Raw genomic sequence first — 16,361 nt, 5'->3', positions numbered from 1 at the left:
TACTGGTGGCAAAGGGATTGTCCTTGGTTTGGAGCCACACTGGCATTGGAACTGTTCATCCTATTACGCCCCGATATCCTCCTCCTCCAGCTCCTGCTGAGCCTTTGGAGCCCTCGATACTGACTCTCCCAGCTCCGACTGTCTCGGTTCCAGTAGCATCTTCGTCTCTGATTCCAAGAACTGCCTTGAGTATCTCTGAGCTTTTGGCACCTTAGACCTCCTGGGGTCAAAACTCGCTGGTCGAGCCTGAGATGCATGGTACCTTTTCAGTTCCTTCAGAACTGTCTATGTCTCTTGCTGCCTTGGCCTTTGCACCGTCAACCCAGACTTCTGTTCTGGAGGTGATTTCCTCAGTGCAGGGTGTGACCCCAATTCTGAAGGAGTCTATTTTAGTTCTGGGCTCCCATTCCTCTATGGAGGGGGGAGGGGGCGCAGGCTTCTAGATTATGGAGATGGCATTATCTATTAGAGACTCACAGTCCTTGCCATCCCTGTCGGGATAGATTTCAGTATCCCCTTGACCTGAGCTACCATCAGTCTCATCCCCAGGACAGAGGGCACAAAAGTCTCAGGTAACACCTACCTTTGTAGTCTCTTCTTTGGATATTTCCCTGGATCATCCCCCCAAGGAAGTCCCTGTGAAAAGAAAGTGCAAGAGGAAGCACTTAGCCTCCCCGGAAGAGTCTTTCACTGAAGATACTGATTTCTCTTAAGGGGAAGGTTCCCCTAGGTCACCTACTGATGATGTTTCCTTCAGGGACATCCTAGAAATCCTGAAACAAGGGGTGGCTGGTCCTCCTCCCAACCTTCCTCAGAGGAATTAGTATACCTGGTGGTTTTTCGTGCTCAACCCTCTACTTCTTGGATCTTACCGCCCGCTGACGATCTCATTAAATTGATCACTCAGTGGGTGTGGAAGATTCCTGATGCTATACAGCCAATGCCTATGAGACCTGATCAAGTATTATCAGCCTCAAAAGAGGAACCACATTGGGCCATAGTTATTCCCGTTGACGCCATTGTGGTAATGGCAGCCACTAAGAAGGAACTTGCTGAAGAAAGTCTTACTATCCATCCTCATAACAAGGAGTCTAGGACTTTGTATAGCTTCAGGAAGCATGTTTATGCTTCAACAACCTTCGCTCTAAGGTCCTTGAATTATATGGTGCATTTTCCAAGACTACAGAGGGATCTGATTATGGAGCTCTTGGATACCCTCAAAGGAGCAGTAGCTGAAGGGGTATGGGATAAAGTTACTTCTCAGCTTGCAACCCTAGAAGCAATTTCTAACTCATCCATGAGGCTCATTGCCCATGTACTGAAGGGATGACTAGGGCAGCGAGTTCAGGCATAGCCATGAGAAGGCACTCCTGGATGTGCTTTTGTGACTTTGTGGAGCCATTTAAACCATCATTTGTCAAGACACCATTTGATGGATCATCCCTTTTTGGTCCCAAGGTAAAGGATACCCTAGCCAGATGTGAAAAGGATGGTAAGACCCTTTCCGCTGTTGGCATACGTTTCTTCACTCCTCAGAGACTGTACTCCAGAAGCCAGAGGAGTGGGAGACTATGGTTTAAAAAAATCCAAAGGGCCTTTCCAGGATTCATGAGGCAAGGACTTCTCCTGGGGCAGAGAGGGAAGCAATGGAAGTCACCACCCTAGAGGCAGAAATGGACTGCAAAATCAGGGATCCAGACAGACCTTCTCTGGAGCTTCCTAGCAGCACCCCTGAATGGGTGCCCAATTGCCTGCCTCTAGAGGCAGCCAGTGGATGGCTTTCTCTGCACCCATTTGTCTGGAAAATGTTAACAATGGACAAATGGGTGCAGGGAAATATATCGAGAAGTTATAAAATTCCTTTATTGCAATCTCCCAAACCCCAGAAAAAACTTCCAGACTTGCCACCCAGTCTCAGAGAAGCAGCAGTTCTAGAAATTCAAAGACTGATAAACAAAAGAGTCATGCAAAAAGTCCCACCAGACCAGAAAGGATCTGGATTTTACTTAAGATTCTTTTTAGTGCCCAAGAAAACAGGGGACTGGAGACCCATCTTAGATCTCAGCCATTCAACAAGGCAGTTCAACAAACCAAACTCCAGATGGTCACGGTTCAGTCAATACTTCCATTCTTGGAAAAAGATGAGTGGATGTGCTCTATAAACCTCCAAGATGCTTATTACCACATAAAAATGGAAAAGAGCTCCAGGAGGTTTTTGCAATTCCAGCTGGCAGCCAGTTATTTCCAATTAAGAGCACTGCCCTTTGGACTCATCACAGCCCCCAGAGTGTTTACTAAATGCATGGAAATGTTAGCAGCTCATCTAAGACTGCAAGGGTTTTGAGTATTTCCATATCTCGATGACTGGCTCCTCACCACTACTACCAGGTGTCAGATAGAACAGGCAAGAGATTACACCATACATTTATGTTCATCTCTGGGAATAACTATACATTTTGAAAAATCCATATTTCAACCCACTCAACATCTGGATTTCATTGGAGCTCACTTAGACACTGTCTTGGGAATTGCATCTCTCCCTCTGGAAAGGCTACAGCATATAATATCCCAGGTTGGTCAATTACTACGCAGCAACAAAGTCCCAGCAAAGTTAGTTATTCAAACATTAGGTTCCATGGCAGTAGCAATCACCCTAATTCCCTTGGCAAGGTACCACATGCGGATATTGCAATGTCACAGCCAATTCTGATTACCAATCACTGCAAACATGACCTGATGTGGTGACTACACTCAAATCAAATTCTCTTCTGGCGTCCATTCATTCTGCCCCAGCCCCAAGCCATAGTGACCATGGATGCTTCCCAGATGGGGGGGGGGGGGCATTATCTGGGAAGGACAGTCCAAGGCAGATTCTCTATTGGAGGCCAACTTGCACATCAGTGTACTAGAGATGACGGCAGTGCTGCTAGCGTTGCAAGCATTCCAGGATGTCCTCCCTTTAGGAACAGTAGCGATTTAGACGGGCAACTTGTCAGTCGTCTGGTCCATAAACAAACAAGTCAAACCAAATCTTACCCATTGTGTTGAGAAGCACTCAGAATTTGGCAATGGACGATTTCTTCCAACCGCTTTATCACAGCAATGCACATTCTGGGGAGCTCCAATGTAATAGCAGACAAATTGAGCAGAAGTATTCTCTTGCCTCATGAGTGGTCTCTCAATCCAACAGTGACAAATAACATTTTTCACCACTGGGGCCAATCTTGCAGCCATCTCTTTGCCTCTCCTCTAAACAGCAAGTGCAAAAGTTACTCTGCCCTAATCCCCCATCAGGGTGAGTCACCCAGAGATGCTTTTCTCCATGAATGGCCTCCCAGTCTGCTTTATGCCTTTCACCCAGTTCCTCTCATTTCACAGTTCCTGAAGAAAGCCAAACAGATGGAAAACTCAATAATCCTAATTGCCCCCTTCTGGCCTCGACAAGTTTAGTTTCTCTTCCTGTGGTCTCATTTGATTCAGAAACCATGGATTCTGGACACAGTTCCAGATCTACTGTCTCACCCAAAGGATATGGTGCATCCGAATCTCCAAAACATCAAGCTCACTGCGTGGCTTCTCCATTTCCCATGATTGCCAGGCATCTTTCTCTTTCCTCACCTATCTAACAAATTATTATCGCTCATCATAAATTGTCTACAAGTAAATTATACCAAAACAAATGGGAGAAATTTGTTAGATGGGCTCTAGGCAATGAAATAGATCCTTATTCCAGTCCTATCCACAAAGTATTAGATTTTTTGGCTTCACTTTACCAGTCGGGTTCCTCTACATCAACAATTAAAGTGTACCTAGCTGCAATTTCAAACTTATATGTAGGACTGGAAGATGGCTTTCTAATGTCACACAAATTGTGTAAAGCATTCCTAAAAGGCCTCTTAATGCTAAGACCTCCTTTTAAAGAACCAATTCCATCTTGGGATCTAACTGTGGTTCTTCAGGCCCTGACCAGAAACCCCTTTGAACCATCAGCAACTTGTGACTTAAAACATCTGTTTTGGAAAGCCTTATTTTTGGTGGCTATCACGTCTGCCAGAAGAGACTCTGTATTTCAAGCCTTATTATGTGAACCTCCATACTTATTTTTTCATAAAGATAGAGTTGCGCTTTGAACTAATCTTTCCTTTCTGCCCAAGGTGGTATACAAGACTAATATTAATCAAACTCTACAGTTACCAGTCTTTTTCCCTAATTTTTCAAACAAGGGAGAATATGCTATCCATTTACCTGACGTGCACAGACAACTATGTTTTTATCTTCACAGGATTAAAATATTTAGGAAATCAAACCAACTTTTTGTGGCATTTTCTTCTCTCTATCTAGGTAACCCAGTTTCTAAACTTACCCTAGCCAAGTGGCTTAGAGACTGCATCGCATTCATCTATCATTCTAAGGGGGTCCAACTCCCAAAAACAATTCAAGCCCATTCTACAAGAGCAGTAGCTATGTCTGCAGTCTTTCATGCCAGAGTTTCTTTAGACGACATTTGTGCAGCATTCACTTGGTCTTCTCATCATACCTTTATCACTCATAGCAAATTGGATCAGGTCTCAAGGGGATGAGCATCCTTTGGCTCTATGGTGCTGAGAAATATTCTTCTATGAGACCTCCCGAGGCTAATGTAGCTGGGGACTCTGTCCCACTGTCAAGGATTAGGTGAAGATTGACAACATCAGATAAAGAAGCTATGTCTTACCATAATGTTCCATCTGTGTTGTCGATCTTCACCAATCCTTGAAATCCCCACCCTCCGTCCCCCTTCCTGAGACTCTTAATAGACCGAATTTAGCCTTTGACTAGTTTCTCTGTAAGGACTCATATTTGGCTTCAGTTAACTTAACTATCATGTATCCATGACCTTTCACGTCTATCTGCCACTCTTTGGCAAACTCAATTTGAGATAATTTCTGAGAGGAGCATTGTGGGTAGAGCCTGGCTTGAGAGTTTGGAGAGTGTGAACTAAAGCAAATGGCCATCTCAGTTCCGAGGTTCGGAAATGAACCCTTATTGCATCAAAATTTTAGCTAAAAGCCACTGTCAAGGCTTGGTGAATATCGACAATACAAATGGAACATTATGGTAAGACATAACTTCTTTTTTCCCATCCCCATGTGCATTAAAATGCAGAATTCCTTATACAATTTAAATAGACCACTACTTATCAAGCACAAGCTCACTGAGTTGAACCTTTCCAAAGGACTGGCTAGTCAAAAAGCCAATAAGTCTAGATACCACATTGCAACGCATTAACTAATAGTCAGAAAGCAGCAAAATAACAAAAATAAGTGTTTTTGCTACACAACATTTGTAATGGATGGTGTCCTCCACACCCCCCGCTATTTATATATATATATATATTAACTCTGAGATCATAATATCACAGACAAAGTGAAACTCTTCAGTGCCTCTGTAGAGATACAGCAAAATATCTGGCAGTTGGTGCAGTGGTTACAGTGTGAACTATAGTTCTTGGGGTACAGGGTTTGATTCCCACAGCCCTTGTGTGACTACTGTATGACCTTGAGCAAATCACTTAACCAGACATTGTTCCAAGGTCACTGCTGGATCTGATTTTGTCTGTTTTCATCCGATTCCATCTTTGGATTGTCAGAGCTGACCACTGCATCATTTTTGAAGCTTATGGATCTGACTCCTCCCCTACCTTTAATTCCTTCCACTCCTCCTTAGTATCTCAGATCGAGTTTGCCCTATGCATCCATACGTCTGGATCCATAAGCTTCAAAAATGGTGCCAAGTCAGATGTAGTCGGGTCCAACAACCAAAAGGTTGAACCAGATGAAAATCAGACAGCACAAATCTTTCGTTATGGTAAGCACATAACCTTGGTTTCTACCTGGTTAACAACTAGGATTATTATTATTATTATTATTATTATTATTATTATTATTATTATTAATAATATAAATCATTTGTTTAGTTTTAAATTATGTAAGAAATACATAGAGTACTTAGTTACACTTTTATCAGTCCATGTGTTAAAGCATCTCTCCTTCCCAGTAAAACTCTGATTTAGTCTTACCACTTTCTAAATTCATCTCCTCATAATCATCTGCTAACTGTGGGTGTATTTCTCTGTTCCTTTGTCTTGCTAAGCTACTATGTATTTCAGCAAGATACTGACCACCTCACAAAATGCTGCATCCTCCCCAGATGCCAGCAGCGTTTTACTCTGGATTAGAGCATGTAAAATACCTCTCTTATCTATTTCAGAATCCATTCTAACATCTACAGACAATGGATTTATTAATGTTGCCAGTTTCATTGATCTTACTCAGACCTTCAGTATAGTAAAACACTTTTTTTCTGAGATATTCCCTGTTCTCCATGGTCTTTGCCTCTAAAGTCTCCACTTGGCATAGATCCAGTCTCTCAAATAGGTTTTTCAATTAAATGTAGAATCTACTTCATCTTTAACAACCATCACAAGCTCATGTGTTTCCAAGAACCAATCCTTGGCCCTTTATTCCTTATCATCATTAACTCTTACTCTGTTCCTTCCAATATTCTTACTCCAACATTATTTTCTGCACTAATCTGCACGTATAGTATTGTTGTCTTTCAGTTCTCTGCTTCCTATCAGTCCTTTAAAAACAGAATTAATTTCTGACCATAATAAGCTTCTTTCTTGCCTAAATAATAAACAATTATCCCTAAACTAGAATAAACCAAAGGGTATGCTTTTGGCGCTACTGCAATATTCAAGATAATTCTGCCAACCGATATTTTTCTTTCCTGAAAAAGATGATTATTGAGCTGGTCCAATCTTTTAGATATCTAGGGATCCTCCTTAACCTATTTTTGTCTATGGATATCTGCTTTGATGAAATCAAGAAGCAAAATTATTTGAGCTGTTTATAGCCTTTCACACTTATTCACAAATTATGTTGGTAAAGGTTCTCTGCTATCTAGGTGTGACCACATGCTCACCATTTTTGCTCAGACTTTTCCCAGATATAAACAGGACCTTCATCTTCTTGTCTCCCATAACCGAACACTGCTGTAATACACTCCAGAGATCCAGCTAGCTTCCAGTCAATGAATGATAAGATCTCCTCTTAATATTTAAAGTCCTTATCTTGGCCTATAACCACAACTAATTTAACACCCTTCACTTTATGATTCCATAATAATGGCATGAAATGCTGCAAACAATACTCATTTCCCACAGCTGCCATGGTCACAGAGCTCTAGTGTTACAGAGAATACCTATTCCCCACAAATGCCATGATAATAGAGCTCTAGTGTGACAGAGAATACTAATTTTCTACAGGGTCCATGATTACAGAGCTCTAGTTTTACAGAGCATATCCATTTTATGCAGGTGCCATGATTACAGAGCCTCTAGTGTTACAAAGAATACCCATTTTCCAGTGGTGCCATGATCATAGAGCTCTAGTGTTACAAAAATATCCATTTTTAGCAGGTGCAATGATCATGACTTCTGTTGTAGGACCAGCATTTTAGAATGTTCACCCTGGATCTGTTATAAATTTTGCAGACCTCGGTGAATTTAGATAGAAGCTTCTCTCCCACCTAAAACAAAATATCTCTTGCAAATTGCTTTTAACACCCTCATTACATGACTTTTTTCCATCACGCAATGTGACTTGTACAGAGCTGCCAAATTCACTGCTGGCTTCTTCCCCCTCCCCTCCCTTATTGCTCCCTCTTCATACATATCTATGTTTAACTTTTACTTTCAAGTCTATATTTAACTGTGATACTTGGTCCTTCCAGACTTATTTCATAATTCTTATTATATTATTCATTTTATAGATGGTAAGGTACCTTTAATAATGGTGCTTTCTGATGTCTCAGTTTATTGACTTTGTATATTGTAATGTTGCCTTAAATGTTGCCAGCTGTTATTTTTTATTAGAGAATGGGCAAAACGTACATTGGCACCCTGACTGGAGAAAGGACATTCTCCAGCAGGGTGTTAATGTACAGGTAATGCCTGCTGAAAAATGAGTCTGATGGTTCACAGCAGCATATTACGGTGCCATGAAGCTCGGACAGTAAGGAAGCTAATGGCTGCCATTATTTTAAACTCACTAAGCAACGCTTTTTCTTTTTAGTGAGTGTAAAATTAAAATAAATAGAGAATGTTTAAAAAAATGAAAAGTATGTGTTTATGCCTATGTGTGTGAATGTATGCATGCTTGAAAATGAGATTGAGATTGATCGAGCTATTATTTAAGTAACTTGATTAGTTAAAAAAAATAGAGTAATACAGTGAGAGGTACGGAGGTAAAAAACTTTGAATGCCTGGCATTATTAATTAGGTTTAATCATGTCTTTTTAAAGCTACACTGCTTCTAAATATCTGTGTGTGTGATTGCGTGCATCTCTGTGACAGAGTGTGTGTGTGGATATTAAATAATTATCAAATGTATATTGTTAGTGTAAAATACTTCCTTCCTTCAACAACATTTACATATACTACATGAAGTTTGAAGTATTGGGAGGAAGAAATATTTTACATCAAAAATATTAAAAAATATGTGTGTGTGTGTGTGTGTGTGTGTGTGTGTGTGTGTGTGTGTGTGTGTATGTATATATATATATATATATATATATATATATATATATATATATATATATATATATATATCGATTTGCTATAATAATTCTGAGTGACGGTCCAAAGACTACAGGATGCCGAAATTTGGTTGGCTGAACCAGTGTTGTCGAACCTTCATTCATGCAGGTCTTTGGTTAGCGACTGCATTGTGCATTCGCACATATGTGGTCAGCCTTCTGACGAGATTGCTGTACAGTGCAGGTCAGGAAATTTGTCCTTTTCCTCACTGTAGTGCAATCTTGGAGTTGGAATATTTAATCTGCATGGGGTGCAGCATAGCCCCCCCCCCTGCAACATAGTGCTGTCCCTTGGTATGCAGTGTTCGACATCTGTCCACGGATGTCGAGAATGGTTGATGTCGCATTGGGAAGTGTGTTTGCTAGATTCCAACCTTCTTGACATTCCGTTTCGAACATCTGAGTTGATGTTTTAGCTCGGAATGTGTTGTGGACATCGATCATATGATAGTAAATATATATATATATATATATATATATATATATATATATATATATATATATACACATACATGAATATATATATATATATATATATATATATATATATATATATATATATATATATATATATATACACACACACACACACACACACACACACACACACACACACATATATATATATATATATATATGGGTCCCTATCTATTCACCGACAATTCATTTCACTGACACTCATTTCGTCGACAGTTCATTTCGTTGACAGAAAGATGTGCCCCCTTCCCCAATGTTGTGCAACCCTGGAGTTGATATATATAGTTAGGGGGGGTGTGGGGGGCACAGCCCCCCACAATGGGGGGTGTGGGGGGCGAAGCCCCCCACCTAACAATTTTTGAAGGGGGCACATCTTTCTGTCGACGAAATGAACTGTCGACGAAATGAGTTTCAGTGAAATGAATTGTCGGTGAATAGATAGGGACCCATATATATATATATATATATATATAAATTAAAAAAATACAAAACAGTTCAACAGCTACCCCATTCTCTAAGTGCAATAATGCCCTCCATGGGGTGTGTTACTGTAAATAATGCCCTTCCAAAAGAACAACCCTGGGTGTGTATTATTTACACAGTATCATACACCCTGTTTGTTCTTCATTATTGCTTTCATATCATCCTCTGTTCAATTTCAAGTATTGTATTGTCTTGGTCAGAGATTTTACAGTGTTGTTCATTGCTGTTTTTTCATCATTTTATTTATGTTGTAATCCAGGCAGTGTTTGAAACTGGTCCTCAGCAGATCATTATTACTATGGTTAACAAACAAAAATAAAAAGGATTGCCTCTTTGATATATTTTAATTCTTTTGAAGGTGTTTAACCCAAAATGGTTGATTTCAATAACATTGTAGTTTTTTCTTGATGTTATTACATTGTTGCTGCTTTTTGGTTGAATAAATTATAAAAGAGATTTTAAAATGAAGCCAGCAGTCTATTTGCAGGAAGGAACTTTTCCATGCAGGTTGTAGAAGATTTGCCCAGTTCCTACGTAGCTAAGCCACTTAGCTGTATTGTGTATAAAAGTACATTGGATGTGGGTAAGTCCATAGCAATACATACTCGGCCATGCTGTGTTATATAATTATGTAAACGGACTGAGTACATTAGGGTATTGGGCACAAAAGAAAGAGCACAGCATGGGAACCTATGCGTTGGGGGACAACACAAACACTCAGGGTCACATTGGAGTACAGACATTAAGGAAGCAGATAAAAGATAAAAAAGCAGAAACATAGCCATGGGGAGAGCTAGAAAAACAAAAATGTTACAGTAGTACGTTTAAGACAAATACTGATAATTATCACTAAAGCAGAGTAAATATAGCTAACTCTTTGTGGGAAGATATTATCATTTTTTTTCATAATACTTTATGTATGTTTTCAAAAATCATGATGCATATAATTATAAAGCATTTAAGAAAACTGCTAACATTTCATAGGAGACACAGTAGAGGACAAAATTCAGTAGTTTCCAGAAGTGGAAGGCATTTTTAGTAGGCCTTATCCCAAACATGTAAGGTATATTCAATAAAATACGTACGTATCTCTAGTGTACTTATAGGCTCCATCCACAAGACGCATGGCTTCCTTGACTGAACTCATAACAAAGGGGCTGCCCAGAGTCTCTGCAGTATCTACACGAACCATCAAGGAACCAAAACCAGAATGGATTAATATTTATCAGTAATATAACAGTAATATAAAATAAATGCATTCATCTTTATAGTTCAGACTATAGTTATATTTATTTGCTTACTTATTTATTTTACATGTATAGCTAGAGACATTTTTCAGTCATGACTTAGTTACATAGAAGGTAAATGTAAACACAGTCTAAATATAGTGGAGAAAAACAATAATAGTTTCAGGCCAATGTAGAACAATCAACATTTAAAAAATAAATAAAACAAAGAAATGAAGTGGTGAACAGTTGAAAAAAAAAAGCAAATCTTCAAAAAAATTTGACACCACTAGAATCTGGCAAAATAATCCATAGAGTTGTTTTCTTCAGTTAAACTTTTTGCTGTATTAGAGCGTATCTAAGTAGTATTAATTGTCCATGGCTAGTGAAATATATAAACAATAATGGTCAAGAATGAAACAGCTGGACAGACTTTTTGCATGGTGACTGAAGGTTTCATCATATCTAATAAAACAAGTTTATATTAACTAGTAGCAACATTATCTGAAAAATAAATGCCTTCCTATATCTGCAAAGTGGATGGAAATAAACTAATTTATAACAGAAGGATGAATATTTGGTTGCCAGTTTTACTGACTTCTTGACAGTTTATGAGTTAATGCAGAAGAGTAAGGCTATGAGCAGTTAAGATGCTGCTTTCTGAAGTTCAGGGTTTGAATCTATCTGTGTCCTGTGTTACTGAGCAAGTAACTTTACCAGACAGTGTTCTGGAGCAGTTGAGAACTTGGGCTATGTTCCTTAATGTTCTCATGGTCTGCATGCCTAGTAACTACTAATAAACCTATAAAGAGGTAAGGCATTTCAGACTAGAGGTCTTTTAGATGACAAGGCACTGTATACATCAGAGAGTATTGTGGCATCATAAGGGAAGCAGGATTCTAGTCTGGGAATATTCCAACTTCTTACAGCCGCTCAGATTAAGCAGTTTAACATTAAAGGTGTTACCAATATGGGACATTCTCAGAATGATGACTTTGTTGCCACTGTAACTCTTTCACAAATCTAGTATTTTCTTTTATAAGATTTGTATTTTTTGTACATTATGAATGGAGACTGAGTTAGTGATGAAACATGCACATTTAAAGGCTGGCAATAACATACCTTTCTCAATTGCAATATTAGCCTGTTTGGTGAGAAGTGCATATATTTATGGCAAGTATGAAAAAAAAAACAGAAGCCTTGTCTGCCAGGTGATGAATGTGATTGGAAAACGTAAATAATGGATCAAGTCAGATCTATATCTACACATTCTTGAGTGGCTTGTCATCACACCCAAGGATGTTGAACTTGTCCAGATGTATGCCGAGATATTAAAGGATACTAAATGGAATAGATTTAATCTTGAAAAGCCTGATTCTAAGTCCTAGCCACCCAAAGACAATGCTCTGTTAGTATGCCCTAAAATGTGTTCTTGGTCAAAACTGAGAGCTCTTTGTGGCCCTGATGACTGTGTCATTTGATTACAGAAACATAGTTATATAATGTAATGTTAAAGTAAGAGGATGGAGCCTTGAGGGTCACCTGACTCAGTTAGCCAGAATTGTGAGTTTTTTGGCTGAGTGATTACCTGGAAATAACAATTTACAAGCTTGACTGATTGTATTCAAACCAAAAAGTGAAGTCTGTTTAATCAACAGTGAGTGGTCCAATTGCATGAAATAAATTACTAATGAGTGTAACTAGTTCTGAAATCGTACTATGGTCCTTGTCAAAACCTTGTTGCTGACTTGCAAGCATACCATTTGCTTCAATATGATCTTCTAGTTGTGTGGTTGCTGCCTTTTCTTCATCATTATCATCATCATCATTATCATCATCATCAGCCCCCTTTTTCCTATTTTCTACATGGGGTCAGGGTATTGTATTAACTGTCACCATCTCTCCATTCAGTGCCACACCCCTGTCTTCTTCGATACTCATGACTGACTGTCATAGATCTTCTTTTACACAATCCATCCACCTCTTTGCTGGACGTTCTTGTTTCCTGTTACCTTCTTCCTGTCCTTCCCATATCTTCTTCACCAGATTGCCTTTTGCTTTTTTTGCGCATGTGTCTGAATCATTGTAATGAGTTCTCTTTGATCTTTTCTGCAACTGGATGCACATCTGCCATGTGATAGTCTACCATGACTAGTAACATTAGTAACAACACTTAGCAGTAGAACAGCAGTATGCATACATGAATATCTGCCATATTACAGTCGACCATAACTAATAACATTAGTAAGAGCACTTAGCCATAGAACAGCAGTAATGAGACATGAACAACTGCCGTGCTATAGTCTGCTGTAACTAGTAACAATAGTAACAACACTTAGCAGTGAAACAGCTGTAATGAGACATGAACATCTCCCATGCGATAGTCTACTGTAACTAGTAACATCAGTAAGAGCATTTAACAATAGAACAGCTGTAAGTAGGCATAAACATCTGCCATTCGATAGTCTACTGTAACTCTAGACTTTCCACTGTGTGACACCTTAAACCTCTTGTATTAGAGGTGACATGGGATATATGCAAATTATCACTTCTAATACAAGAGATTTAAGGTATCACACAGTGGAAAGTCTAGCTTTGCTAGATTTTTCTTTTTGAGTTTTTTAATCGATTGTTTTTTTCTGTGTGACCTTTTTACCCATTGTTTTAGTCTACTGTAACTAGTAATTTTATTAACAACACTTAGCAGTAGAACAGCAATTAGAAGACATAAACGTTTGCCATGCAATAGTCTACTGTAACTAATAACATTAGCGAAACCACTTAGGAATAGAACAACAGTAAACAGACATGAACATCTGCCATACAATAGTGTACCATAACTAATAATAACATTAGTAACAACACTCAGCAGTAGAACAGCAGTAAGCAGACATGAGCATCTGTCATGTGATAGTCTACCATAATTAGTGACATTATTAACAATGCTTAGCAACAGAATAGCAGTAAGCAGCTCTCTGCCTTGGTCAGGAAGACAAAATCGTAGAGAAGTAAAGTGATAGCAAGGAGGTGACATACCCACTAAGTGATGGCATCATTGTCTTTAGCTTGGGTGCCAATGTGCCTTGAGTTTAGCAAGGAAGATGCATGCTGTGTAGAGAATGGTAAGCGCTCGAAAGGAATCCGCAATTTAATGGCAAGAACAGGATTCACCTGGTTGCTTCTTTCTAGAGCATATAAAACATGTTGAAGTTTAGATAAGCAGTTGCTTATCAGTATACAGACCAGCATGGTGCTCTGTCCAGACAGGAACAGTGCTTTGTATAGGTATCAGTTTGTAAAGTAATGCAGAAGGGAGCGGCTTGGCACTCTGTGTAATAGATGGCCAGTCTGCCTTTTCCATTGATATGCTGTGGTGCTGTCTTAGTAAGGTGCTAATGATCCTACAGATCGCACCTAGCATGTTCTGTAACCTCTGCTGATTGCAATTTGAACTTGGTGCCCTGACAGGTATCCAATATTCGAATGTGAACATTATTTATGCCTTTACATGAAGATGTGCTTGCCTGTATAATCAGAAGGTGATCTACTTTATAGCAGATAATGTAAGTTTTAACTGTACCTTCTGTGTGTCTGCACTAAAATTAGTAGCATGATCAAGCCTTACACCTGGATATATATATATATATATATATATATATATATATATATATATATATATATATATACACACATATATATATATATATATATATATATATATATATATAACTTCATTGAATCAGTTCCTCCCCTGTTTGGATCTAGGATGGACTAACTTAGTATATGACTTTATTGAGTCTTTTTGGGGTTTTAGGTAACATGGCCTTTATTTTTATTTAAAAACTATATTCAGACTCATGTAACTTAACCAGATGTGTACTTATACTTGGTGTATTGATTATGTTACTTGGTTAACATGCAGCATATTTCACAGCTGACTTAGTTCAAACAGCCTTGCATTATATTGCATTCACTTTCGATAAACAAATCTGGTGCTTTTGTCATGTCTTTGAAAATACAGTAACTGTTCACTGTTTTGTATATTTTGTTTTGAAGATGTTGTTTGCTGTTTAAATAGCACTGTAGCAGTGCTGTATGTACCTTAACTGAGATGTGCAGGTATTCTGATAGTAACCTGTATTGTTTCAAAAGATGCTTCACCTAGGTGACCACAGCTTTTTCCAATGTTTTGAATAGGGATTGATAGTATAGACAGAATTCTTTAAGAGTTTACATGAAACTTGAAATCAAATTTTGGGAAAGAGACAATTGTTGAAACTTTCAGAAATTCAGGAAGAATGTTTTTGCCAGTGAAAGATATATGATATAGGCTGTGGAATATTAAGAGACCAGTTAGCATAATGGTTAAGGTCCTCCCCTCCCATGCACAAGGTACAAGATTCACTCCTGACCTCTGGAATTTGCATGATCGCTTTGTGTCTTTATGTGCATCCTCTCACCTCCAAGAAACATGCTGAATGTTTCCATCTCAAACTCACCAAGGAATGGAGCTGTGGGCAGCAGGGGAAGAGTTGTATAAACCAACCACATTGGGCATCTACTGTGGTGCACAGTATCCGCAAGACAGAAGATCACAGACTGCACACTGTGGTAGGGCTAGCCACTCAGTGGTGTAAATATGGCTCTAGGTGATTCAGTCATGCTGCTTTTTCTTACAGTTGTCAAAAGGTAACAATAAGACAGTTGGCTAACAGGAGTCAGGTTTCAGGCTGTAATATTACTCTTTTTTTTTTGTGAATGAACAAGATACTGGCAATTTGCCATAGCCTAAAAATACTCCAGTACTGGGAGATGAGTTAATAATATGCCTCTTGAGAACAGCAATGGAATGCATCACATGTCCTGTGGAATGTAAGGCAAAGTTCATCAGAGCCAGTCTTTTCATAGTTGGAAATGTTATGGAGCCAGCAATTTTACTTTAGATAGTGCTACATGGAAATTGAAAGCCAGTTGTATATCCAAATATTCTGTCTGCGGTACTCTGAGGTACTCATGATGCTGAGTGCAGTTTGTGATTACATTAGACACCTAAGTAAAAGACATCTGGTATTGACAACCACCCTGCTGAGCTGATTAAAGCCAGAGGTGACAGCACAGTGGATTTCTTAACCATCCCCTGCAATAAGATTCTGAGGATAAGACAATGGCCAAAGGAATGGCTTTATTCTGTATCTATGCTAATCCCAAAAAGACCAAGAGTAACAGAGTGGGCCAGCCATCAGCCAATATCACTGATTAGTCATATTCATCTGAGCCCTTATCAAGTGCATTACATCATTAGCAGAACAAGAGCTAGCTAAAAAACAAATGAGGTCCAGGAGGGGTGTTAGCACTAGAGATCATGCATTTAACATTTGAATAATCCTGGAAATAAACAAGAAAATTAAATCAGCATGCCTATATGGTATCTGTTGATCACAAGAAAGCCCATGACTCTAATAAATAACTGCAAGCTGTGGAATGTATTAAATCATATGAGTATTATCAATTGTTTAATTCAAATTATCAGAAATC

At 38.8% G+C, this 16,361-nt stretch overlaps 1 protein-coding gene across 1 annotated transcript in view; it reads right to left on the bottom strand.

Annotated features, from left to right (window-relative positions):
* The window catches only part of MPO (myeloperoxidase), a 622,068-nt gene that overhangs the window by 472,915 nt on the left and 132,792 nt on the right, over positions 1–16,361 (bottom strand). Inside the window, exon 2 of the mRNA XM_044054141.1 lies at positions 10,686–10,779. Within this exon, the coding sequence (XP_043910076.1) occupies positions 10,686–10,747 (62 nt within the window). The 5' untranslated portion in view covers positions 10,748–10,779. The remainder of the gene's footprint in view (positions 1–10,685; positions 10,780–16,361) is intronic.

The sequence above is a fragment of the Protopterus annectens genome, chromosome 13.part0 (assembly GCF_019279795.1).
Source record: "Protopterus annectens isolate FY-2018-M chromosome 13.part0, PAN1.0, whole genome shotgun sequence".
NCBI classification, from domain to species: Eukaryota; Metazoa; Chordata; order Ceratodontiformes; family Protopteridae; genus Protopterus; species Protopterus annectens.
Note: the sequence above shows the minus strand (reverse complement) of the source record. Positions and strands in the feature narration are given on the sequence as shown.